At 36.5% G+C, this 26,792-nt stretch overlaps 1 protein-coding gene across 1 annotated transcript; it reads right to left on the bottom strand.

Annotated features, from left to right (window-relative positions):
- Window positions 1-9,745: 9,745 nt before the first annotated feature.
- LOC139853955 (condensin complex subunit 2-like) lies at window positions 9,746-15,005 on the bottom strand. The gene is made up of 13 exons (XM_071843293.1): window positions 14,745-15,005; window positions 14,552-14,653; window positions 14,160-14,277; window positions 13,716-13,786; window positions 13,216-13,276; window positions 12,929-13,129; window positions 12,242-12,531; window positions 11,666-11,810; window positions 11,187-11,458; window positions 11,070-11,100; window positions 10,786-10,919; window positions 10,521-10,616; window positions 9,746-10,023 (listed from the first exon to the last, which is right to left on the bottom strand). The coding sequence occupies exons 1-13, from the start codon at window positions 15,003-15,005 to the stop codon at window positions 9,835-9,837; spliced, it is 1,971 nt and encodes a 656-aa protein (XP_071699394.1). The 3' UTR covers window positions 9,746-9,834.
- Between the last annotated feature and the right edge of the window lie 11,787 nt (window positions 15,006-26,792).

Genomic DNA, 26,792 nt, shown 5'->3' with positions numbered 1-26,792 from the left:
ACCGATTTCATTACATTTGGGTAACTTTCTAAAATCACTAGATTTTGTGTTCTTGATGTTTTTAACTTATAAAGTTGTTAGTTAGTGTCTATGGCTCAAGTCTAACATGAATATATGATTTATATGTTCGATTTTGTTATTTGAAGTAACTAGCATGAACATAAACTTTGGTGTGTTTGATTTGGTGATTTGGTTGTTTGAATGATGTTAAATGTTATAAATGCAGGTATTAAATGTGTTCCTAACATCACTAGCTTCAATTTGATGTGTAGGTTGTTTTAGAAAACTTCATAAACATGATTAGTGATTTTGATGTTGTTGGTTAGGGTTTGATAGAATTGAATGTGAACATTTAATGCATTGAAAGCCATGAATTATTGTTAGTAAGTAGTTAGTTGTATTGTATGCTTGATTATCTACAAAACGGCGTGTTTTATGTATGCATTAAATGCCCGAATCATAAATGTGCATTTGTAAAATTTGAAGCATTAAATGTGTGCATTGATTGATCATTTGATTTGAAAAGTCGATTATTGCAAATAATGTTTTCGGTTGGTGAAATGTGTTTAGTTGGATTCCTTGTCAAATTAGCTTTCTAACGATATAAGGTGCGAGTTCTAATTGTTAGCGGTTTGTAAAATATGCTTGAAAGAGTTTTGATTTGGGACTTGAACAATTGAGACTGACCAGGTACCAGCACACGAACAATGCCGCGGCGCGGCAATCCTGGGTCGCGGCGCGACCTAAGCCGTGCCCAGGTTCTGACCTCCTTGGTCAAAATAAGAAAAATGTTTGGCACGCTATGGACCTCCGATTCACATGAGACTTGTTCTAACATGCTTATATATGAATAAAAACCTCAGAAAAATAGTTCGGGACCCGACCCGAACGTGTTTACTTTTTCGTTGACTTTGACCGACCAAAGTTTGACTTTTTGTCAAACTTAACCAAATGGTTATGCAACCTTCCTAGCTTGTTTCTATACTTGTATATTGCATGAAACTTGACAAATTGATTCACATGCTACATAATCGAGTCGTAACGAGCCGTAGGACTAATTGAACATCTTTGACCTATCGTGTTTACCGTTATTGATACGACCTATTTGTTTAGGTCAAGACTAGCATTGTTCTTTGCACACGTTACTTTGTGAAGTACTTTTCATACGTGCACTCAAGGTGAGATCATAGTCCCATCTTTCAAACAACTTTTATGCTTTAAACTATGGGATGAAAAACATATACGTATCATGCTTTTACACTTTGAACACAAGTACGAAAACGAACATTCCACGTACGGGTTTGAACAAAAAGCCTCAATTCAATTATCATTAGTTACACTTGCAGGGTGTAAACGAGAACTTATATTATGTAATCACATGGGCTTGACGAGCCTCATTCGGACGGTTCGCTACCGTTAGCGGATGAAATATATTTTCGGGTCTAGTGTATGTTCTAACACTACGCAAAGGGTGCAAAACAGTTAAGTTTGATAATTGGGTGCCCGCAAAACAAATAACAACTTTGGAATGCAAATGATTTTGATAATCATATTATATTAAATCTTGTGGTTCAAATGCAACGTTTACTAAAACACCTATGATTTCACCAACGTTTTCGTTGACAGTTTTCTATATGTTTTCTCAGGTCCTTGAACGCTACTTGATACATGCTTCTGCACTCTTTTTGATACTTGCTTGGATGTCGAGTATACATGCATAGTTGGAGCGTCTTTTGACTACTTTAAATTGTGTCGCATAGGTTTCATTCGTACGTTAAGCATTGTAATGTAACTAGTCTTTTGAACTACGTTTGTAAACTTGAAACATCCTTTTACTTATGAAATGAATGCGACATATTTTGGTCAAACGTCATGTTAAAGACTTATGACCACGTAACAGGACCTAAGTAGTCGGCGCCGTCAAACATGATTTGGTCGGGTCACTACAGATGGTATCAGAGCGTTGGTTGTAGGGATTTAGAGTTCATTGGTGTCGACCCCGAGTCATAGGGTACATTGGTGAGTCTAGACTACAACCGGCATATAGACTTGAAGTAGGAATTACTTAACTACTTGTGCATTATACTCGAACTCGTCTATCATATCTACTCTTATTTCATCTTAATCTCACGTCGTTTAATTTAATTGACACGCCACCTTGACTATATGAATTAGTGTCGAATGCACATATGAATTAGGGTAATATAATTTCCGGGATTAATTTACGGTGACTCATATGAACATTCCGACATTATGACATAAAGAATTTAAGGCGAGTCAAGGAAAATTTCTCTCTATCCTTATTTCATATCATGGTTAGTATTATTAAGAATACTAATCAACGGTATTCTTGTGTTTTGAAGGAACAATGCCTCCTCGTCGTGTGCCACGCCATGAGACACCCGAACAAGCTCTACAACGAATGGTAGCCACCGCCGTAGAGGCAGCCATGGCCGATCACTCCACCAACAACAATAACAATAACAACAACAACAACAATCAAGGCGCCGGTAACTCAAGCGAAGGGTGCTCCTACAAAGCCTTCATGGGGTGCAAACCTCACACTTTTGATGGAACCGGGGGACCGGTTGTACTCACTCGATGGTTCGAACAAACGGAAGCCGTTTTTAGCATAAGCGGTTATCGGGACCAAGATAAAGTCAAATATTCCACCCACACCTTTGCCGGTATCGCCCTCACGTGGTGGAACACGTATGTACAATCGGGGGGTACCGATGAAGCTCACGCCCTCTCTTGGGCCGATTTAAGGGAAAGGATGATCGTCGAATTTTTCTCTCGTGAAGAAACCCGAAAGCTCGAGCAAGAGCTAAGAACTTTGAAGGCGGTCGGAAACGATCTCAAGGCCTACAATCAACGATTAGCCGAGCTATCCTTGATGTGTCCCAACCTCGTGAACCCCGAATCTCAAAGGGTTGAACTCTATATGGATGGTCTTCCAAAGAGCATCAAACAAGGAGTGATGTCATCCAAACCCGCTAACCTACAACAAGCCTTAAACATGGCCCGCCAATTGATCAAAACGGTTGACGAAATCGTAGTTCCGGCACCTAAGGCCGAGGATAAATCGGGCGGTAACAAAAGAAAATGGGAAGCCCCCCAATCAAGCAACAACTACAACAACAACTTCACCAAAAAGCCTTTCACCTCCGACGCCAAGAAAAGTTATGGCAGAAATAAACCCTTTTGCAACAAATGCCACAAACACCACTATGGTGAATGTAGCAATCTATTTTGCCACCGGTGCCAAAAGGGTGGTCATGTGGCCAACGATTGTAGAAGTGCCGCCCCCGTCGCTCAAAAGGTGCCCAATGCACCAAAACCGGGTACTTGTTATGAATGTGGCCAAACGGGTCATTTTAGAAATGCATGTCCGAAGAAGAAAGCCAACACCAACACACGCGGATGAGCTTTCAACATCAACACCGAGGAAGCCCGAGATGACAATGAATTAGTCACGGGTACGTTTCTCCTCAACAACACTTATGTTACTTGTTTATTCGATTCGGGTGCCGATAAGAGTTTTGTATCCAAGACTTTGACTCATTCTTTTAACACTCCACCACTTCCACTAGATACCACTTATACCATTGAAGTGGCCAACGGAAAACTATTGAGTGCCGACACATATTACCGGGGGTGTACGTTAAACATTTTGGGTAATGAGTTTGAAATTGACTTGATACCCATGGAACTAGGAAGCTTCGATGTAATAATCGGTATGAATTGGCTAGCCAAAATGAAATCTCACATCCTTTGTGATCTTAACGCAATCCGAATTCCTATCGAGAATGGTGAACCTTTGATCGTCTATGGCGATAAGAGTTGCACCGGACTCAACCTCGTTTCATGCATTAAAGTTAGAAAACTACTCCGTAAGGGTTGTTTTGCGATCCTTGCTCACGTTAAGAAAGTCGAGTCCGATGAGAAGCACATCGATGATGTGCCAATTGTTAGTGACTATTTCGATGTATTTCCCGACGAATTGCCGGGTCTTCCACCTCATCGACCGGTTAAATTCAAAATCGATCTCATTCCGGGAGTCGCACCCGTAGCACGTGCACCATATAGACTCGCTCCATTCGAAATGCAAGAATTGCAAAGTCAAATCCAAGAACTGCTTGATCGTGGTTTTATCCAACCTAGCCATTCACCTTGGGGCGCTCTGATTTTGTTTGTTAAAAAGAAAGATGGATCCCTACGAATGTGCATTGATTATCGTGAACTAAAAAAATTGACGGTTAAGAACCGATATCCTCTCCCTCGCATCGATGACCTCTTTGATCAACTACAAGGGTTTTGTGTATATTCGAAAATCGATCTCCGCTCGGGTTATCATCAATTAAGGGTTAAGGGGGAAGATGTCTCCAAAACCGCTTTCTGAACTCGTTATGGTAGTTATGAATTCCTTGTCATGCCATTTGGTCTCACTAACGCACCGGCGGTGTTCATGGATCTTATGAACCGCGTGTGCAAACTGTATCTCGACAAATTCGTTATCGTGTTCATCGATGATATTTTGGTCTATTCTAAAAACGAAGAAGAACACGAGGAACATCTCCGACTTGTGCTTGAACTTTTAAGACAAGAACGACTCTATGCCAAATTCTCCAAGTGTGAATTTTGGTTGAGGGAAGTTCAATTTCTTGGTCATGTTGTATGTGACCAAGGTATTAAAGTCGATCCATCAAAAATCGAAGCCATTAGTAAATGGGAGACTCCTACTACTCCTACTCACATTCGTCAATTCTTGAGTCTCGCTGGATACTATCGTAGATTCATCAAGGATTTCTCCTTGGTTGCTCGTCCTCTAACCGCGTTAACTCACAAGGGAAAGAAATTCGTTTGGGCGACCGAACAAGAATCCGCATTTCAAATCTTGAAAACAAAGCTAACCACCGCTCCTATCTTGTCACTTCCCGAAGGCAACGATGATTTTGTTGTGTATTGCGACGCCTCGAAACATGGTTTTGGGTGTGTGTTGATGCAACGAACGAAATTCATTTATTATGCTTCTCGACAACTCAAAATTCATGAACGAAACTACACGACACATGATCTCGAACTCGGAGCCGTTGTCTTTGCACTTAAAATGTGGAGACACTATCTTTATGGAACCAAGAGTACTATCTTTACCGATCACAAAAGTCTCCAACACATCTTCGATCAAAAGCAACTAAACATGAGACAACGAAGGTGGATTGAAACCTTAAACGATTATGATTGCGAGCTTCGTTACCATCCCAGAAAGGCAAATGTAGTAGCCGATGCCTTAAGTCAAAAAGAAAGAGCGGTGCCTCTTCGTGTCCGAGCCTTAAACATCACCATCCACACAAACCTTAATAGCCAAATTCGGGTAGCCCAAGATGAAGCTCTCAAGGATGAAAACGTTTCACGCGAGCTCTTGAACATTCTCGTCTCTCGATTCGAAACTAAGGAAACCGGACTCCGATATTTCGCCGGAAGGATTTGGGTGCCTAGTTATGGGGACCTACGAAGTCTTATTTTAGATGAAGCCCATAAGTCACGATACTCGATTCACCCCGGTGCCAATAAGATGTACCACGACCTTAAACAACAATATTGGTGGCCGAACATCAAAAGGGACGTAGCTACTTATGTTGCCAAGTGTTTGACATGTTCCAAAGTCAAAGCTGAACACCAAAGACCGTCCGGGTTACTTAAACAACCTGAAATCCCGCAATGGAAGTGGAAAAGAATAACGATGGACTTCATCACCAAGTTACCAAAGATAACGGGCGGTTATGATACCATTTGGGTTGTTGTTGACCGTCTCACCAAATCCGCACACTTTGTCGCCATGAAGGAGACCGACAAAATGGAGAAACTTGCACAACTTTACATCAAGGAGATCGTAGCCCGACACGGTGTACCTTTATCGATTATCTCCGACCGAGATGGCCTTTTTGTTTCTAGATTTTGGCGTACCTTGCAAGAAGCGTTGGGAACGCGTTTAGACATGAGCACCGCATATCATCCTCAAACCGATGGGCAAAGCGAATGCACAATTCAAACCTTAGAGGACATGTTACGGGCTTGTGTTGTTGATTTTGGAAAAGCTTGGGACAAGCACTTACCTCTCGCCGAATTTTCCTACAACAATAGTTATCACGCGAGTATAAAAGCCGCCCCATTCGAAGCGTTATATGGCCGAAAATGCCGTTCTCCTATTTGTTGGGCTGAAGTAGGCGACGTACAAATCACCGGACCCGAACTCATTCACGAAACCACCGAGAAGATCGTTCAAATTCGAGATAGGCTTCGGACGGCCCGGAGTCGTCAAAAGTGCTATACCGACAAAAGACGCAACGACCTCGAATTTCAAGTCGGTGACCGAGTAATGTTAAAAGTCGCGCCTTGGAAAGGTGTAATCCATTTTGGGAAACTCGGGAAGCTAAATCCAAGGTATATTGGTCCTTTCAAAATCATGGAGCGTATTGGAACCGTTGCTTATCGTTTAGATCTTCCACCTCAATTGAGCTCCGTTCATCCTACCTTCCATGTATCTAACTTGAAAAAGTGTCTTGCCGAACCCGATATCGTCATCCCTCTCGAGGAACTTACTATTGATGACAAACTTCATTTTGTGGAGGAACCGGTTGAAATTGTGGACACCTCCGTCAAGACATTGAAACAAAGCCGAATTCCGATTGTTAAAGTCCGTTGGAATGCCAAAGAGGACCCGAATTTACTTGGGAAAGGCAAGATCAAATGCAAAGGAAATACCCTCATCTATTCCCGGTTCCGGAAACGCAAGATTCCGAGGAAGAAACAACGACTACTACGCCTACTTAAATTTCGGGACGAAATTTCTTTTAAGGAGTAGGTAATGTAACATCCCGCCTTTTTCCGTTTACTTTTTCGTTTAACTCTTTAAATTCCGTTATATGTTTATAACATCTCCTGTTGTTACGCGTTTTAAAAATATCTCGTTTAGGTAATTCACACACCCGCAACCGAACTCGAGGGACTAGTTTCGCCAAAATGCCAAAGAGGTGACTAGCATTTGACTAGTCAACCCACCTCCTCTTTCTTTTCCATTTCATTTCCTTTTTCTTTCAATACTTTCCAATTTTCTCTCATTTCTCCATTTCAAGAATCATCATCTAAATCCAAGCTAGCGGGTGTCTTGCAAAACAAATTACATATTTGGAATCCTTGCAACTTCCTCTTCGATTCCATACCGATTTCATTACATTTGGGTAATTTTCTAAAATCACTAGATTTTGTGTTCTTGATGTTTTTAACTTATAAAGTTGTTAGTTAGTGTCTATGGCTCAAGTCTAACATGAATATATGATTTATATGTTCGATTTTGTTATTTGAAGTAACTAGCATGAACATAAACTTTGGTGTGTTTGATTTTGTGATTTGGTTGTTTGAATGATGTTAAATGTTATAAATGCATGTATTAAATGTGTTCCTAACATCACTAGCTTCAATTTGATGTGTAGGTTGTTTTAGAAAACTTCATAAACATGATTTGTAATTTTGATGTTGTTGGTTAGGGTTTGATAGAATTGAATGTGAACATTTATTGCATTGAAAGCCATGAATTATTGTTAGTAAGTAGTTAGTTGTATTGTATGCTTGATTATCTACAAAACGGCGTGTTTTATGTATGCATTAAATGCCCGAATCATAAATGTGCACTTGTAAAATTTGAAGCATTAAATGTGTGCATTGATTGATCATTTGATTTGAAAAGTCGATTATTGCAAATAATGTTTTCGGTTGGTGAAATGTGTTTAGTTGGATTCCTTGTCAAATTAGCTTTCTAACGATATAAGGTGCGAGTTCTAATTGTTAGCGGTTTGTAAAATATGCTTGAAAGAGTTTTGATTTGGGACTTGAACAATTGAGACTGACCAGGTACCAGCACACGAACAATGCCGCGGCGCGGCAATCCTGGGTCGCGGCGCGACCTAAGCCGTGCCCAGGTTCTGACCTCCTTGGTCAAAATAAGAAAAATGTTTGGCACGCTATGGACCTCCGATTCACAAGAGACTTGTTCTAACATGCTTATATATGAATAAAAACCTCAGAAAAATAGTTCGGGACCCGACCCGTACGTGTTGACTTTTTCATTGACTTTGACCGACCAAAGTTTGACTTTTTGTCAAACTTAACCAAATGATTATGCAACCTTCCTAGCTTGTTTCTATACTTGTATCTTGCATGAAACTTGACAAATTGATTCGCATGCTACATAATCGAGGCGTAACGAGCCATAAGACTAATTGAACATCTTTGACCTATCGTGTTTACCGTTATTGATACGACCTATTTGTTTAGGTCAAGACTAGCATTGTTCTTTGCACACGTTACTTTGTGAAGTACTTTTCATACGTGCACTCAAGGTGAGATCATAGTCTCATCTTTCAAACAACTTTTATGCTTTAAACTATGGGATGAGAAACATATACGTATCATGCTTTTACACTTTGAACACAAGTACGAAAACGAACAGTCCACGTACGGGTTTGAACAAAAAACCTCAATTCAATTATCATTAGTTACACTTGCAGGGTGTAAACGTGAACTTATATTATGTGATCACATGGGCTTGACGAGCCTCATTCGGACGGTTCGCTACCGTTAGCGGATGAAATATATTTTCGGGTCTAGTGTATGTTCTAACACTACGCAAAGGGTGCAAAACAGTTAAGTTTGATAATTGGGTGCGCGCGAAACAAATAACAACTTTGGAATGCAAATGATTTTGATAATCATATTATATTAAATCTTGTGGTTCAAATGCAACGTTTACTAAAACACCTATGATTTCACCAACGTTTTCGTTGACAGTTTTCTATATGTTTTCTCAGGTCCTTGAACGCTACTTGATACATGCTTCCGCACTCTTTTTGATACTTGCTTGGATGTCGAGTATACATGCATAGTTGGAGCGTCTTTTGACTACTTTAAATTGTGTCGCATAGGTTTCATTCGTACGTTAAACATTGTAATGTAACTAGTCTTTTGAACTACGTTTGTAAACTTGAAACATCCTTTTACTTATGAAATGAATGCGACATATTTTGGTCAAACGTCATGTTAAAGACTTATGACCACGTAACGGGACCTAAGTAGTCGGCGCCGTCAAACATGATTTGATCGGGTCGCTACAATAGTTACTCTTATATACTGAATATAGTATATAATAGTTAAAATAATATTTATTAAAGATTATTAAAAGTGGATAAGAACACATAAACAAAAAATATAAATAGAATTTAATTAAATTATAAAAAAAAATTAATGACGAACTTAACGAGTCGAGCTCGAGCTTGTAAAATATCAAACGAGTGGAACTCGAGCTTAAAATATTATGCTCAAACCTAGCCAAGCTCGAGCCCGAGCCCTTTGAAATTTAAACAAGCCCAGCTCGAGCCTAGCCAAACTCGACTTCGGCTCAGCTTGTTTACACCCTTATTAATATACGGGAATTTCATTTAATTTTATAGGGAAGAAATATTTTTAGTATGCTATTTAATATAGAGTGCTACACTGCTACTATAGCACATGTACCACAAATATGAAAATTAGTTTTAGAAAATTGGGGTTAAACGCTAATAAAAACGTGAAAATCGTTTTTCACGTGACTTACATTACACCAGGTAAAACAAAACAATCTAAGGTTAAATCATACAGTATTAGTCATGTTATTATTATAAGAAATATAACAAGACAGAGAAGAGCTCTCTCTCAATATCCAATTTGGCAACAAAATGAAAACTACAAATACCATCCTTAAACTGTTACAGTAGTACTAGTGTCCCCAGATACAACTTTTCAGGGAAGGTTTATAGTGAGATCATCCAAGTCAACACATCCAACGATACGCAATCCATGTTCGTTAGCCAAATGTAACACACATATAAAACAGAGGTGTGGGGATATCATGTCAAGTGATGCAGCAGCCGGTTTCTTATCACCAGGAAAAGATGTCAATAAATCCTTAAAAGACAATGTCTTCGTCTCCTGAATCATAATAGCCACAACATTAACATATCACCATAATGCACACCTTAAACTAATTAAGTGTATACACTATTTATTTTTGTTAAACCGATTACAAGATAGCTTAGTGGTTGAGGACTTGAGGTCCTTATATTGTCACAAAATGGTTTAAATCTCACTAGCAACATATTTTTTGGTGTAGCCTGAACAGGAAAAGACTTTATCTGTATACCACTTTACTATTTATTTATGTTAATACTTCGTACCCACAAAGCTAAATAAATTAGTCAAACTTGTATCATCCCAGTGATTATTATAACTAATATTCACTTGGAGTTGGAAGTAGAGGTGACTCTTTGACCTATCTACAAGAATGGGTCAATTCGGGTTGATTTGTATCTCGAACAGGTAAAACAATGTGTTGATATGTACTAAACAATGTGCCTCTTTAACAGAAACATGTTTTGAGTTACCCATCTTGCCACTTTAACCTGACAAGGATTGAAAAGATAACTTACTTGTGTTTCTTGCATAGATGACCAAAGAGTCTCTTTAAGCGCCTGAACATCAACTTGTTTAGATGTTTTATCATATTCGACTTCAATCTTGTTTACCTGTTTTACATATTATGCAAGGGTCAAGTTAGATTCGAACTAGTTCTTTTTGACATACAGTAAATACCAAAAACTGTCACCATACACCAATAACCAAAAAAAGACGATTTAATTGGCCAGCCACTCGATTAGGTTGTATCATTCAGACCATATTTAGTCCAGAACAAACCTGTCTGGGTTGAGAAACAAGTGTAGTTGAGTCCTCAACATCACTATAAGCATTTCCGTCATCAAATTGACCACCTTCATCATCCCAAGATGCATATGTTTCATTATTCCCTTGTTCTTCATGAGTAGGTTCATCTGACAAAGAGATACATCAACTATCTTATATCTTATATATATATCTATATATCATACATAAAGCTCGAATAATAATCTTATTGTTAAACTAGGATTACTGTTCATTCAACGATATCAGTAACAAAAATGGTATTGAAGAAGTCAACTTACCGGAACACCTCCTTCCTTTCTTCCCAAGACACTACACAGATGAACAAATCACCATTAAAGAGTTATGGTCTAAGCATTAAAAACAAGTGATTATACTTAAAATAATTGAATCCTCACCAGAATATTTGGAAGAAGAAATAGCTTCACGAGATCCTCTGGTTGATAATGGCAATCTTCGGGAAGTGTTGTGTTACAGGGTTCTCTATTCGCAGGCAACAATAATGTTTTAGCATTTTTAGGAGGAGCAAAAATGTTACCCATGTCAGTGTCCAACTCCAAAGCTTTCAAAAATTCTATATCGGGTTCAGCTTGTTTCTTATTCCTCTGTTTTTTAGGGATTAATGGTGACCCACTTTCCTTTTCAGGATCTTCTGGAGCTGCAAAAGAGACTATATATACAACACTCAGGTTCAGTTTAATCTCCAACATGTAAAATTTGAAAGAAATAGCTTAAAAAGAAACAGATTTTATACTATATGATAATTAATATTCCAAAGTTTTTGAATATATGTTTTGGGTCAGCCAAACCAACCCGCCCGTTTTGCTCTGTTACTGAACCGACCCATTTGCCTATTAGTTCTAGCAATGAAAGCTACCTTTAGTCTTCCTATACTTCCAATGATCAGGTCCTGCCCAGGCATTTTGTTTTCCAGTTAAACCAAGGCTCAGGAAGAGAAAACTGTCAACGTTCGGGGATTTGTCATCTACATCACCATCATGAGAAACGTATGGCTCGTTATCCTGCAAATAAACTCTATATCAGTAGGTTCCTTCAACACTAGAAAAAGTTCCATATAGAGAAAAGGGGAACTTTGACCCACTTACTTACAGGTTGATACAGGTTATGTTTCATCTATAACAAATCCAACAAGTATAATGTAAAAAAACATAGATCTCCTCAAAAATAATTGGACCAACAGGCTCAAAAAGTATCCCAAAGTCCAAAATCATATCCTCTTCATGAAAAAGAACTAGTGTTTTTTTTTTAAAATGTTAAATATTTTGTAATTTTAATTTACATACTGATTGACTGTTCATGTTAATATGTATATGTGTATATAATATTTTTAACAACAAAGTGCTTTTTGAACTTTATCATAAAGTACCCAATTTCACCCCTTACCCAGCCCAACCCGCCCATTTAGCCACCTCTAGGTAGAATAATCAAGCACCTCATGATGAACCGGAATAAAGAGCTCATCTTCTCCCTCATAGGTGCCCTCGTCATTCAGACTTGTTTGATTGTCATTAATGAAGTCAAAGTTTTCTGAGTTATCGTGTCCATCACCATTGAATTCGTTGTCATCATGAGCTTCACAATCTGGTTCAACAGACGTTTGGCAGGAAGAAAAGGTATCTGCTGGTCTTTTATTATCTTCATCAAACATATTGACTATATGCTTGAGAGTTGGTGTGATTTCAAGTTTCTTTGAGAAGTTTGATACCATTTGTTCAATGGAGTCTACAGTGAAAAAATAATTTATATAAAAAAAAAGTATTCCTCAACATAAAGGTGGCAATTTCGAGCCATTTACTTGTGAGTGAGTGTTTTGGGTAATGTTTTATTTCTATCAGATCAAATGAGTAACAGGCCAGACGCTAACAGCACCCAAAGTGAAATCTCAAGAATCATTATCTCAAAATAATTGTAAAAAAAAAAAAAAAAATATCTTTTTGTTTCGAAATGCAAGTACTCACACATACCACTACCATGAATATACACATAACATCAAGATTTTGGACACAGGTGTTTTGGCTTAATTGTACATATTTCAACTTGTACGCAAAAGTACCTCCTTTGACCTGTTACCTTACCCATCTGATCTGCCCATTTCACTACCTCTGAGAAAGAAACAAACCTCTGGCAAAAGAAATATCAATTGTATCTGTTTTATCATGATCATTTGATAATGACATGCACTTCACAGGGACTTCAAGCGAGTCAAAAACCATTCGGCATCCACCATACACTCCAAGGTTATTCAACAAGAGACCTTTTGATCCGCCTTCATCAAACTGTGCAGTTGTCTGATGATATAGAGGATCCACAGCAAAGGCAACTAGATAATAAATAGATAAATTCAATACCTTGAGTTAGACTCTAAAAATATATATACAAATAAATATTGGTTACTTACAACCCTACCATCAAACTTCTTCACATTAAGAGCCTCAAAGGATGATTCCAAAGTAGTTAAAGGAGACAACTGCACAAACCAAATTTCATCAGTTCATCTAAACTACTACACTAGATGTGGCAAATTAGACCCACTTACTTGTGAGTGACCGAAATGGATTATGTTTCATCTTTGATAACTAAAAGGTCTAATATAATAAATTTGGTAAAAAGTAGAGAAGTCGATCGAACAAAACATAAGTCGACCAAAGTGTCTTTTAATGCATACTATCTTGTAAATCGATTTATTAAAAAGTAGTTAACTTATGTAACAATATAATTCTTAAGAACATATATCACACTAGCATACTTCGTGTATAAGATTTTAAGTTTTCTTTAATAAAAGTGCTTCAGGTCAACCCTACTTACACTAAAAAAACAGCCCATTTTGACCCGATAACCAACCAGCCACTTTGCCACCTTTAAACTTCACAAATTAATCAGCATTATAAATGATATAATGAAAAAACCTTCTGTTCTTTCTGCTTCCTCGAAGTGCCTTCAACTTGTATGTTGTCAGTGTTTCCTTCCTCTGCATTGTCTGTTTCAATAAAATGATTCCAAGTTAATCATTACTGATTATATAACAGCATAACCCAAACTGGTACTAACATAAAACTTGTTGATATAAGTGCTTTTGAAAGAGACTCCAAATAGTGATACTAATTAATATCAACGAATAAAAAAAGATAAGTTATAACATTGTGCTATAAAAACATTACTACTTTACACTTTTATGCACTATGAATTAGAGCAAAATATCAGATAGACATAAAAAACCAATCTGAGCTGCTATCTTCTTCCTAATCTATACTAAACTAAGTTTACTTAGACTATTTATTTTTATTTAACCATAAAACCAAAACTAAAAATTATCTAGAAATCAAGATAATCAGAAAACTACTAGAACAAACCTTGTTCGGAGTCCTGTGCAACTCGACTAATCCCTCCGAGAACCTTATATGCCTCAGAATGGACTGAATCAACCCTCATTGAATATATTCTAACTCCAGCTTCAAGGGTGCAGCTTGCCTGCAGTAAGAATAAGCTATGTGATGTTAATGTGTATCCCAGTATGTAACAACTGTGTATGTGGTTCTAACCAAATTATTTGCTGATGAGCTAGATTGATGGAACTTAGTCAAAGGCTACTCCATAATAAACGGTGCAGTTAACTTTAATTAGTAAAGCCATAGCTAATTGTAGTAGTATAATTCAACAGTCGATTCGACACAAAAAGATATAAATTACAATCAAAAGTATACACCGCAATTCAATCAAACAATAAACAAATCAAATAACGTACCTTCTGAAAATTAGTCTCGACATCATTCTCTTCTTCAACTTTAATAATATCACAAAGATGGTCTATCAAATTCAGCTCCCACGTATTCTTCTGATTAATTTTCTATAATCCAACAAAAAAAAAAATAGTAATAAATCAATAAACCATTTCAGATCTCAATCAAGTATACTTTATTATAAGTATATAGACATACATTTTCACTGGCTAATTTGATGCAATTCTGGAACAATTCCATAATTTGTTCTTGACCTAGACAAGGATTGGTCGTAGAAGCATCGGTTGCTTGATTTGACGCAACAGGTTTCCTACGAATTGCTGCAGCACGGGCGGCGCGTGCTTGAGCACGCTCCATTTTGTCATCGTTTGAACCGAGAAATAAAGGCCGTTCCGGTGATAGGACGGGTGCTCTTTGTTTAAGGGCTGCTGTACGCCTAGGGCTTAGGGTTTCAGCCATTTATGCGTTAGATCTGTACGAATTACACGGAATTGAAGCTTTGAGATTTGAGATTTGCTGTTGAATTGTAGAGTAATTTGAAGAAAACTTGTCAGATTGGGTCTTGAGGCATCAAGGAGTTAGAAGGATTGGGAACTTTTTTACAGTATCTTTTTGTTTTTTGGGTTTTCCCTCCTTTGTGGATTTTGAATTTGGGGAAAATACGCTCGAGAGTCGAGACCTATGTAGTTTGTACACAAATGAAAATGAAGCACGTGAAGACGTCTTCAATTGTTTTACTCCCGACTATTTTTAGCAAGTTTTTCTAAAACTATATCGGGTGTGTTTGGACGAAAGTAGCTGGAGCTGGAGCTTGTTTTTTAAGCTGGTAGCTGGAGCTTATTATTTTTTATAAATGTTTGGTAAACTAGCTGGAGCTTATTTTTCAGTTCATAAGCTCTACTTTTTTTCATAAGCTACTACAAGTAGCTTCTTTTTTCAGAGCTTATGATTTTCACAAGCTCTACTTTTTTTTACTACCAAACGAAGCTTATGACTTGGAGTTTATTAAAATCATAAGCTCAAGCTCCCATAAGCTTTCATAAGCTCCAATAAGCTACACGCCAAACACACCCATTGTTTACTTTTTTTCCATTAGGGTGTGTTTAGCCAACAAGCTTCTTGAAGCTTGGAGCTTATAGTTGGAGCTGGAGCTTATTTTTAAAGCTGGTAGCTCGAGCTTATTATTTTTTATAAGTGTTTGGTATACTAGCTGGAGCTTATTTTACAGTTCATAAGCTATACTTTTTTTTTTTTTCATAAACTACTAGAAGTAGCTTATTTTTTAAGAGCTTATGATTTTTATAAGCTCTACTTTTTTTGTCTACCAAACAAAGCTTATGACTTGAAGCTTATTAAAATCATAAGCTCAAGCTCCAATAAGCTTCTATAAGCTCCAATAAGCTACGCGCCAAACACACCCATAAGCTACTACAAGTAGCTTATTTTTTCAGAACTTATGATTTTCATAAGCTATACTTTTTTTGTCTACCAAACGAAGCTTATGACTTGGAGCTTATTAAAATCATAAGCTCAAGCTCCTATAAGCTGAAATATCCCGTTCTTATTGATTAAAAACGTTCCATATTAATTGATTTCGTTGCGAGGTTTTGACCTCTATATGAGACGTTTTTCAAAGACTGCATTCATTTTTAAAACAAACCATAACCTTTATTTCATAAATAAAGGTTTAAAAAGCTTTACGTAGATTATCAAATAATGATAATCTAAAATATCCTGTTTACACACGACCATTACATAATGGTTTACAATACAAATATGTTACATCGAAATCAGTTTCTTGAATGCAGTTTTTACACAATATCATACAAACATGGACTCCAAATCTTGTCCTTATTTTAGTATGCAACAGCGGAAGCTCTTAGTATTCACCTGAGAATAAACATGCTTTAAACGTCAACAAAAATGTTGGTGAGTTATAGGTTTAACCTATATATATCAAATCGTAACAATAGACCACAAGATTTCATATTTCAATATACATCCCATACATAGAGATAAAAATTATTCATATGGTGAACACCTGGTAACCGACATTAACAAGTTGCTTATATAAGAATATCCCCATCATTCCGGGACACCCTTCGGATATGATATAAATTTCGAAGTACTAAAGTATCCGGTACTTTGGATGGGGTTTGTTAGGCCCAATAGATCTATCTTTAGGATTCGCGTCAATTAGGGTGTCTGTTCCCTAATTCTTAGATTGCCAGACTTAATAAAAAGGGGCATATTCGATTTTGATAATTCAACCATAGAATGTAGTTTCACGTACTTGTGTCTATTTTGTAAATCATTTATAAAACCTGCATGTATTCTCATCCCAAAAATATTCGATTTTAAAAGTGGGACTATAGCTCACTTTCACAGATTTTTACTTCGTCGAGAAGTAAGACTTGGCCACTGGTTGATTCACGAACCTATAACAATATATACATATATATCAAAGTATGTTCAAAATATATTTACAACACTTTTAATATATTTTGATGTTTTAAGTTTATTAAGTCAGCTGTCCTCGTTAGTAACGTACAACTAGTTGTCCACAGTTAGATGTACAGAAATAAATCGATAAATATTATCTTGAATCAATCCACGACCCAGTGTATACGTATCTCAGTATTTATCACAACTCAAACTATATATATTTTGGAATCAACATCAACCCTGTATAGCTAACTCCAACATTCACATATAGAGTGTCTATGGTTGTTCCGAAATATATATAGATGTGTCGACATGATAGGTCGAAACATTGTATACGTGTCTATGGTATCTCAAGATTACATAATATACAATACAAGTTGATTAAGTTATGGTTGGAATAGATTTGTTACCAATTTTCACGTAGCTAAAATGAGAAAAATTATCCAATCTTGTTTTACCCATAACTTCTTCATTTTAAATCCGTTTTGAGTGAATCAAATTGCTATGGTTTCATATTGAACTCTATTTTATGAATCTAAACAGAAAAAGTATAGGTTTATAGTCGGAAAAATAAGTTACAAGTCGTTTTTGTAAAGGTAGTCATTTCCGTCGAAAGAACGATGTCTAGATGACCATTTTAGAAAACATACTTCCACTTTGAGTTTAACCATAATTTTTGGATATAGTTTCATGTTCATAATAAAAATTATTTTCCCAGAATAACAACTTTTAAATCAAAGTTTATCATAGTTTTTAATTAACTAACCCAAAACAGCCTGCGGTGTTACTACGACGGCGTAAATCCGGTTTTACGGTGTTTTTCGTGTTTCCAGGTTTTAAATCATTAAGTTAGCATATCATATAGATATAGAACATGTGTATAGTTGATTTTAAAAGTCAATTTAGAAGGATTAACTTTTATTTGCGAACAAGTTTAGAATTAACTAAACTGTGTTCTAGTGATTACAAGTTTAAACATTCGAATAAGATAGCTTTATATGTATGAATCGAATGATGTTGTGAACATCATTACTACTTCAAGTTCCTTGGATAAACCTACTAGAAATGAGAAAAATAGATCTAGCTTCAAAGGATCCTTGGATGGCTTGAAAGTTCTTGAAGCAGAATCATGACACGAAAACAATTTCAAGTAAGATTTTCACTCGAAATAAGATTGTTATAGTTATAGAAATTGAATTAAAGTTTGAATATGATTATTACCTTGTATTATAAAGATAACCTACTGTAAGTAACAAAGGTTTCTTGATCTTGGATGATTACTTGGAATGGGTTTAGAAAACTTGAAAGTAAACTTGCAATCTTGGAAGTATTCTTGATTTTATGAAACTAGAACTTTTGGAATTTATGAAGAACACTTAGAACTTGAAGATAGAACTTGAGAGAGATCAATTAGATGAAGAAAATTGAAGAATGAAAGTGTTTTTAGGTGTTTTTGGTCGTTGGTGTATGGATTAGATATAAAGGATATGTAATTTTGTTTTCATGTAAATAAGTCATGAATGATTACTCATATTTTTGTAATTTTATGAGATATTTCATGCTAGTTGCCAAATGATGGTTTCCACATGTGTTAGGTGACTCACATGGGCTGCTAAGAGCTGATCATTGGAGTGTATATACTAATAGTACATACATCTAAAAGCTGTGTATTGTACGAGTACGAATACGGGTGCATACGAGTAGAATTGTTGATGAAACTGAATGAGGATGTAATTGTAAGCATTTTTGTTAAGTAGAAGTATTTTGATAAGTGTCTTGAAGTCTTTCAAAAGTGTATGAATACATATTAAAACACTACATGTATATACATTTTAACTGAGTCGTTAAGTCATCGTTAGTCGTTACATGTAAATGTTGTTTTGAAACCTTTAGGTTAACGATCTTGTTGAATGTTGTTAACCCATTGTTTATTATAACAAATGAGATGTTAAATTGTTATATTATCATGATATTATGATATATAATATATCTTAGTATGATATATATACAGTTAAATGTCGTTACAACGATAATCGTTACATATATGTCTCGTTTCGAAATCATTAAGTTAGTAGTCTTATTTTTACATATGTATTTCATTGTTAATACACTTAATAATATATTTACTTATCATTTAACATAATTAACCAAGTGTATCAATATCTTAATATGATTCATATGTACCTAGTAAGACGTTGTTATAACGATAATCGTTATATATATCGTTTTCGAGTTTCTTAAATTAATAGTCTCATCTTTATGTATATAACTCATTGTTAAAATACCTAATGAGATACATACTTATAATAAAATCATGTTAACTATATATATAACCATATATATGTCATCGTATAGTTTTTACAAGTTTTAACGTTCGTGAATCACCGGTCAACTTGGGTGGTCAATTGTCTATATGAAACCTATTTCAGTTAATCAAGTCTTAACAAGTTTGATTGCTTAACATGTTGGAAACACTTAATCATGTAAATAACAATTTCATTTAATATATATATAAACATGGAAAAGTTCGGGTCACTACAGTACCTACCCGTTAAATAAATTTCGTCCCGAAATTTTAAGCAGTTGGAGGTGTTGACGTATCTTCTGGAAATAAATGCGGGTATTTCTTCTTCATCTGATCTTCACGCTCCCAGGTGAACTCGGGTCCTCTACGAGCATTCCATCGAACCTTAACAATCGGTATCTTGTTTTGTTTAAGTCTCTTAATCTCACGATCCATTATTTCGACGGGTTCTTCAATGAATTGAAGTTTTTCATTGATTTGGATTTCGTCCAACGGAATAGTGAGATCTTCTTTAGCAAAACATTTCTTCAAATTTGAGATGTCGAAAGTGTTATGTACAGCTGCGAGTTGTTGAGGTAGCTCAAGTCGATAAGCTACTGGTCCGACACGATCTATAATCTTGAATGGTCCAATGTACCTTGAATTTAGTTTCCCCCGTTTACCAAATCGAACAACGCCTTTCCAAGGTGAAACCTTAAGCATGACCATTTCTCTAATTTCAAACTCTATATCTTTTCTTTTACTGTCCGCGTAGCTCTTTTGTCGACTCTGGGCGATTTTCAATCTTTGTTGAATTTGGATGATTTTCTCGGTAGTTTCTTGTATTATCTCCGGACCCGTAATCTGTCTATCCCCCACTTCACTCCAACAAATCAGAGACCTGCACTTTCTACCATAAAGTGCTTCAAATGGCGCCATCTCAATGCTTGAATGGTAGCTGTTGTTGTAGGAAAATTCTGCTAACGGTAGATGTCGATCCCAACTGTTTCCGAAATCAATAACACAAGCTCGTAGCATGTCTTCAAGTGTTTGTATCATCCTTTCGCTCTGCCCATCAGTTTGTGGATGATAGGCAGTACTCATGTCTAGACGAATTCTCAATGTTTGCTGTAATGTCTGCCAGAATCTTGAAATAAATCTGCCATCCCTATCAGAGATAATAGAGATTGGTATTCCATGTCTGGAGACGACTTCCTTCAAATATAGTCGTGCTAACTTCTCCATCTTGTCATCTTCTCTTATTGGCAGGAAGTGTGCTGATTTGGTGAGACGATCAACTATTACCCAAATAGTATCAAAACCACTTGCAGTCCTTGGCAATTTAGTGATGAAATCCATGGTAATGTTTTCCCATTTCCATTTCGGGATTTCGGGTTGTTGAAGTAGACCTGATGGTTTCTGATGCTCAGCTTTGACCTTAGAACACGTCAAACATTCTCCTACGTATTTAGCAACATCGGCTTTCATACCCGGCCACCAAAAATGTTTCTTGAGATCCTTGTACATCTTCCCCGTTCCAGGATGTATTGAGTATCTGGTTTTATGAGCTTCTCTAAGTACCATTTCTCTCATATCTCCAAATTTTGGTACCCAAATCCTTTCAGCCCTATACCGGGTTCCGTCTTCCCGAATATTAAGATGCTTCTCCGATCCTTTGGGTATTTCATCCTTTAAATTTCCCTCTTTTAAAACTCCTTGTTGCGCCTCCTTTATTTGAGTAGTAAGGTTATTGTGAATCATTATATTCATAGATTTTACTCAAATGGGTTCTCTGTCCTTCCTGCTCAAGGCGTCGGCTACCACATTTGCCTTCCCAGGGTGGTAACGAATCTCAAAGTCGTAATCATTCAATAATTCAATCCACCTACGCTGCCTCATATTCAGTTGTTTCTGATTAAATATATGTTGGAGACTTTTGTGGTCGGTATATATAATACTTTTGACCCCATATAAGTAGTGCCTCCAAGTCTTTAATGCAAAAACAACCGCGCCTAATTCCAAATCATGCGTCGTATAATTTTGCTCGTGAATCTTCAATTGTCTAGACGCATAAGCAATCACCTTCGTCCGTTGCATTAATACACAACCGAGACCTTGCTTTCATGCGTCACAATAAATCACAAAATCATCATTCCCTTCAGGCAATGACAATATAGGTGCCGTAGTTAGCTTTTTCTTCAATAACTAAAACGCCTTCTCTTGTTCATCCTTCCATTCAAATTTGTTCCCTTTATGCGTTAATGCAGTCAAGGGTTTTGCTATTTTGGAGAAATCTTGGATGAATCTTCTGTAGTAACCAGCCAATCCTAAAAATTGACGTATATGCTTCGGAGTTTTTGGGGTTTCCCACTTTTCAACGGTTTCGATCTTTGCCGGGTCCACCTGGATACCTTATTTGTTCACTATGTGACCGAGGAATTGAACTTCTTCCAACCAAAATGCACACTTTGAAAACTTAGCGTACAGTTTTTCTTTCCTCATTACTTCTAGCACTTTTCTCAAATGTTCTTCGTGCTCTTGATCATTCTTTGAGTAAATAAGTATGTCATCGATGAAAACAATGACAAACTTGTCAAGATATGGCCCACACACTCGGTTCATAAGGTCCATGAACACGGCTGGTGCGTTAGTCAATCCAAACAGCATAACCATAAATTCGTAATGACCATAACGCGTCCTAAAAGCAGTTTTTGGAATATCATCCTCCTTTACTCGCATTTGATGATATCCAGAACGTAAATCGATCTTCGAATAAACAGACGAGCCTTGTAGTTGATCAAATAAGTCGTCAATTCTCGGCAGTGGATAACGGTTTTTGATGGTAAGTTTGTTCAACTCTCTGTAGTCAATACACAACCTAAATGTACCATCCTTCTTCTTGACAAACAAAACAGGAGCTCCCCATGGTGATGTGCTTGGTCGAATGAAACTACGTTCTAATAGTTCTTGCAGTTGGCTTTGCAGTTCTTTCATCTCGCTGGGTGCGAGTCTATAAGGAGCACGAGCTATTGGTGCAGCTCCTGGTACAAGATCTATTTGAAATTCAACAGATCGATGTGGAGGTAGTCCCGGTAATTCTTTCGGAAATACATCGGGAAATTCTTTTGCGACGGGAACATCATTGATGCTCTTTTCTTCAGTTTGTACTTTCTCAACGTGTGCTAGAACAGCATAGCAACCTTTTCTTATTAGTTTTTGTGCCTTCAAATTACTAATAAGATGTAGCTTCATGTTGCCCTTTTCTCCGTACACCATTAAGGGTTCTCCTTCTTCTCGTACAATGCGAATTGCATTTTCGTAACATACAATCTCTGCTTTCATCTTCTTCAACCAGTCCATGCCAACTATTACATCAAAACTCCCTAACTCTACTGGTATCAAATCAATCTTAAATATTTCACTACCCAGTTTAATTTCTCGATTCCGACATATATTATCTGCTGAAATTAATTTACCGTTTGCTAATTCGAGTAAAAATTTACTATCCAACGGCGTCAATGGACAACTTAATTTAGCACAAAAATCTCTACTCATATAGCTTCTATCCGCACTCGAATCAAATAAAACGTAAGCAGATTTATTGTCAATAAGAAACGTACCCGTAACAAGCTCCGGGTCTTCCTGTTCCTCTGCCGCATTAATATTGAAAACTCTTCCGCGGCCTTGTCCATTCGTGTTCTCCTGGTTCGGGCAATTTCTAATAATGTGGCCCGATTTTCCACATTTATAACAAACTACATTGGCATAACTTGCTCTGACACTACTTGCTCCACCATTACTCGTTCCGACACCATTTGTTCCTTTCGTTCTGTTAACCCCTGGTCCATAGACCTCACACTTCGCTGCGATATGACCATTTCTTTTACACTTGTTGCAAAATTTGGTGCAGAACCCCGAGTGATACTTTTCACACCTTTGGCATAGCTGCTTCTGATTGTTGTTGTTGTTGTGGTTGTTATTGTTGTTGGGATGATTGTTGTAGTTGATGTTGTTGTGGTTGTTGTTGTTGTTGTTGTTGTTGTTGTTGCTGTTGGGCCGTTTATTGTAGTTGCGATTGATGTTGCGATTGTTGGGATAATTGTTGCGATTATTGTTGTAATTGCTGTTGTTGTTGTATTGGTGATTCTTATCACCGTTTTCCTTCCACTTTCTTTTGACTTGCTTCACAGTGGCCTCTTCAGCCGTCTGTTCCTTAATTCTTTCCTCAATCTGGTTCACTAGTTTGTGAGCCATTCTACATGCCTGTTGTATGGAGGCGGGCTCATGTGAACTTATATCTTCTTGGATTCTTTCCGGTAATCCTTTCACAAACGCGTCGATCTTCTCTTCCTCATCTTCGAACGCTCCCGGACACAATAGGCACAATTCTGTGAATCGTCTTTCGTACGTGGTAATATCAAATCCTTGGGTTCGTACCTGATGATGTAGCGTGAGGGTACGAAATATACTATTATTTTTAATACAAAATACGTTACAAATTACACAAGTTATTTATTTATTTATAGAGTGGGATATACCTAAACCTTGCTACAACACTATAGGCAGTGTACCTAATCGTAGAGTAGTGTAGTTTTTAGTAAGTCCGGTTCGTTCCACAGGGAGCTGGTGATACTTACTATATTTTTAACAACTATATTTATACAAAATATATATAATTATATAAGTAGTAATATTATTATAAAAGGGGGGGTTTTACCGTTTAATGACCGGTTTGTCGATTCTATATTTTAAGCGCAAAGATAAATGACGATAATTAAAGTGCGTAAAATAATGACAATAAATAAAATGACAGTAAATAAAATTGCGAGTAATAAAATGACAGTAAATAAAGATACGATGAGAAATACAATAAAAGAATTATGCTTATTTAAACTTCCGTAATCATGATGTTTGACGTGTTGATTTTAATTTATTACCATGGGTTAATTGTCCTTTGTCCTGGTTTATTTGATACGTCTATCTAGTTTTTGTCCATAATAGTCCATCGGTCATAAATATAAAGTGCGAGTATCCTCGTCAAATTACCCTTATACCCGAAGTCAAATATTCCAACTGATTAAGGATTTAAACTGTGACGCAGTTATCACTTCTGTCAACAATTACACCAGTTATCACTGTATGTAATCCACCCCTGTTTTAATTAGTTTATGAATATTAATTCATCCACTTGATCAGAATGAATAATCAATTACCCAACCCAATTGATTAATTAAATGATTATAACAGATTCCATATGAACGTCACTAAATAGGACAACCATAATCATTATTAATTATTAGGTTAATTAATTTGAAGATAGGTTCGACAGACTCCAATGAGTTGTCACTCAATTAGACAATACCCCCCCATCTATTAATAGTCAATAGTCCAATTTCCACAAGTGTCGGTCTTTTGCCCAAACCTTAATTATGGTCCAAAGTTCAATAACCCCATCTTAATATTTTAGCCTAACATCACGATTACTTCAGCTCAAATAAGCATAATAATAACTTAGTTACGAGACATTAAATTAAAAAGGAAGAACATAGCTTACAGTGGTGATTAATCGCGTAGCGTTGCACGGACAGAATTTCGACTTAAAACCCGTAAAATATTTCTTACAATAACCCAACTAAACCATAACTTTATTATTAAAATTAACTTATATTAAAATTATAATATAAATATATATTACATATTACAGAAGAGAGAAAGAAATATGAAGAAAGGTGTTCTTTTCATTACACCGTGAATTTCATTTTATAGACAATTGGTGATTTGAAATTTTCACTTATGACCCCTTAACTATGCTCAATTAACAACTTTTTATTATTTATTATTATTCTTATTATGAATTATTTAAATATTATATTATATTCTTGAGCATAGTTAACTTGTAATTTTAGCTCCGTTGCGTCGAGCGTTGATAGTTGGCTCGGGTACCGATTTCGGATTTTCGAACGTCCTTTCGTATAATTTAATATCTTGTACTTTGCGTTTTGTAACTTGTACTCTTGTCATTTTTAGACGTTTCTCATCAATAAATTGAACCTTTTGAATTGTATCTTGTACATTTGAGCTTTTTGGACGTTTGTGTCTTCAAATCTTCGTTTTCGCCTTTTGTCTTCGCACTTATTTATTTAAACAATTACAATGAAAATATAATACAATTACATATGAAAACCTATTATTTAGTAGGGATATTGCTATGAAATATATGTTCCTTTTTAGCCTTATCAAATATCTCCACACTTGAGCGTTGCTTGTCCTCAAGCAATACAGAACTTGAAATAAAAACATACATGAATCACTTTTTTATTCATCACACTTTGTACATCAGTGATTTTGATATGGTGGTATAAACAATGATAGTAACGATAAAACCATGGTTAAAGGTGGGTGTGTCATCCACAGTTGCCTCGGGTTTAGGTCAACGACACTTGCAATCAAATAGCCGATTTACTTTCGGTTTCCAAAGCAAAGTGCACATTTGAAAGGTGGTTTACAGTCCCACATGACTATGAAAATGTAGATCCTTAAGGAAATTGGATCTTTATGAAAACATTTGATCTTTTTGAAAATTTAATCTAGCTTTTACCCTAGATAAGTTTTCCAGAATAACCCTTCACCGGTGTTTGCAAAATATTTTTGTGGGTTGTGTGGGTTTCATATTTGAAAATTTTAGCTCAACACTTGTGATTTTGTGTTACCCACTTGCTAACCTTGTATTGGGAAAGCAACACGTCCAGTTTACTTGTTCCGTATATACCTTTCGGCAAACTACCGTCCGGTTGTAAAGGAAAGCGATGAACAAGAAACTGTTAAGGCAATGTCCCGTGACATGCTTTTAATTATGGTCCAAAAACATGTCGGATGCTTTTACTATCCTTTGTAGGAGCAATAGTAAAGCTCACCCTTATAATTTTTCGGTCTTGCACAAGGTCCTGTCTTCGACCATGCTATGCAACCACCGTTCTTACGGTTGACACCCGATTTGGTTCAGGTGACCTAATAAATTCCAGGTGAATTCCTAGGATTTTACGTTCAATGGTAATGAACGCTTTGAAAATAGGTTTTCAGAAAACAAATCGGTTTTAATTTTGATCAAAATATTTTCTCGTTCAAGCTCGAGTTTAGATATCATTGAATTCCATGAGTTTGTAATTCTCAATCTTTAAAGTCAATCTCAAGGATTGAGTAATATCAGGTTTAAAAGCTGATTTTTAATCTTTAAGGAGATTATCCTTTCTGGAGATCTGATTCATTAGTCTTATCAAGCTAATTTGCACGGCGCCCTCCCCATTTTACGAGACAGACCCTCTCATGGTTAGGATAAGTCTGACCACTTGGCGACCCTGTTTGATGCTGAGGTCCGTGGATTTCCTGCTGATTTTAGAGATGACTTTTCTAGATTTTTCGTCAACCTACAGCTGGTCTGGACGACAACTTCTTGACCTAAATCAAGAAACGCGTGTCTTTTTCGGAAGACTTTACTTCCTTTTAATGATGGAATTGAT

The sequence above is a fragment of the Rutidosis leptorrhynchoides genome, chromosome 1, assembly GCF_046630445.1.
Source record: "Rutidosis leptorrhynchoides isolate AG116_Rl617_1_P2 chromosome 1, CSIRO_AGI_Rlap_v1, whole genome shotgun sequence".
Classification (NCBI taxonomy): Eukaryota; Viridiplantae; Streptophyta; class Magnoliopsida; order Asterales; family Asteraceae; genus Rutidosis; species Rutidosis leptorrhynchoides.
Note: the sequence above shows the minus strand (reverse complement) of the source record. Positions and strands in the feature narration are given on the sequence as shown.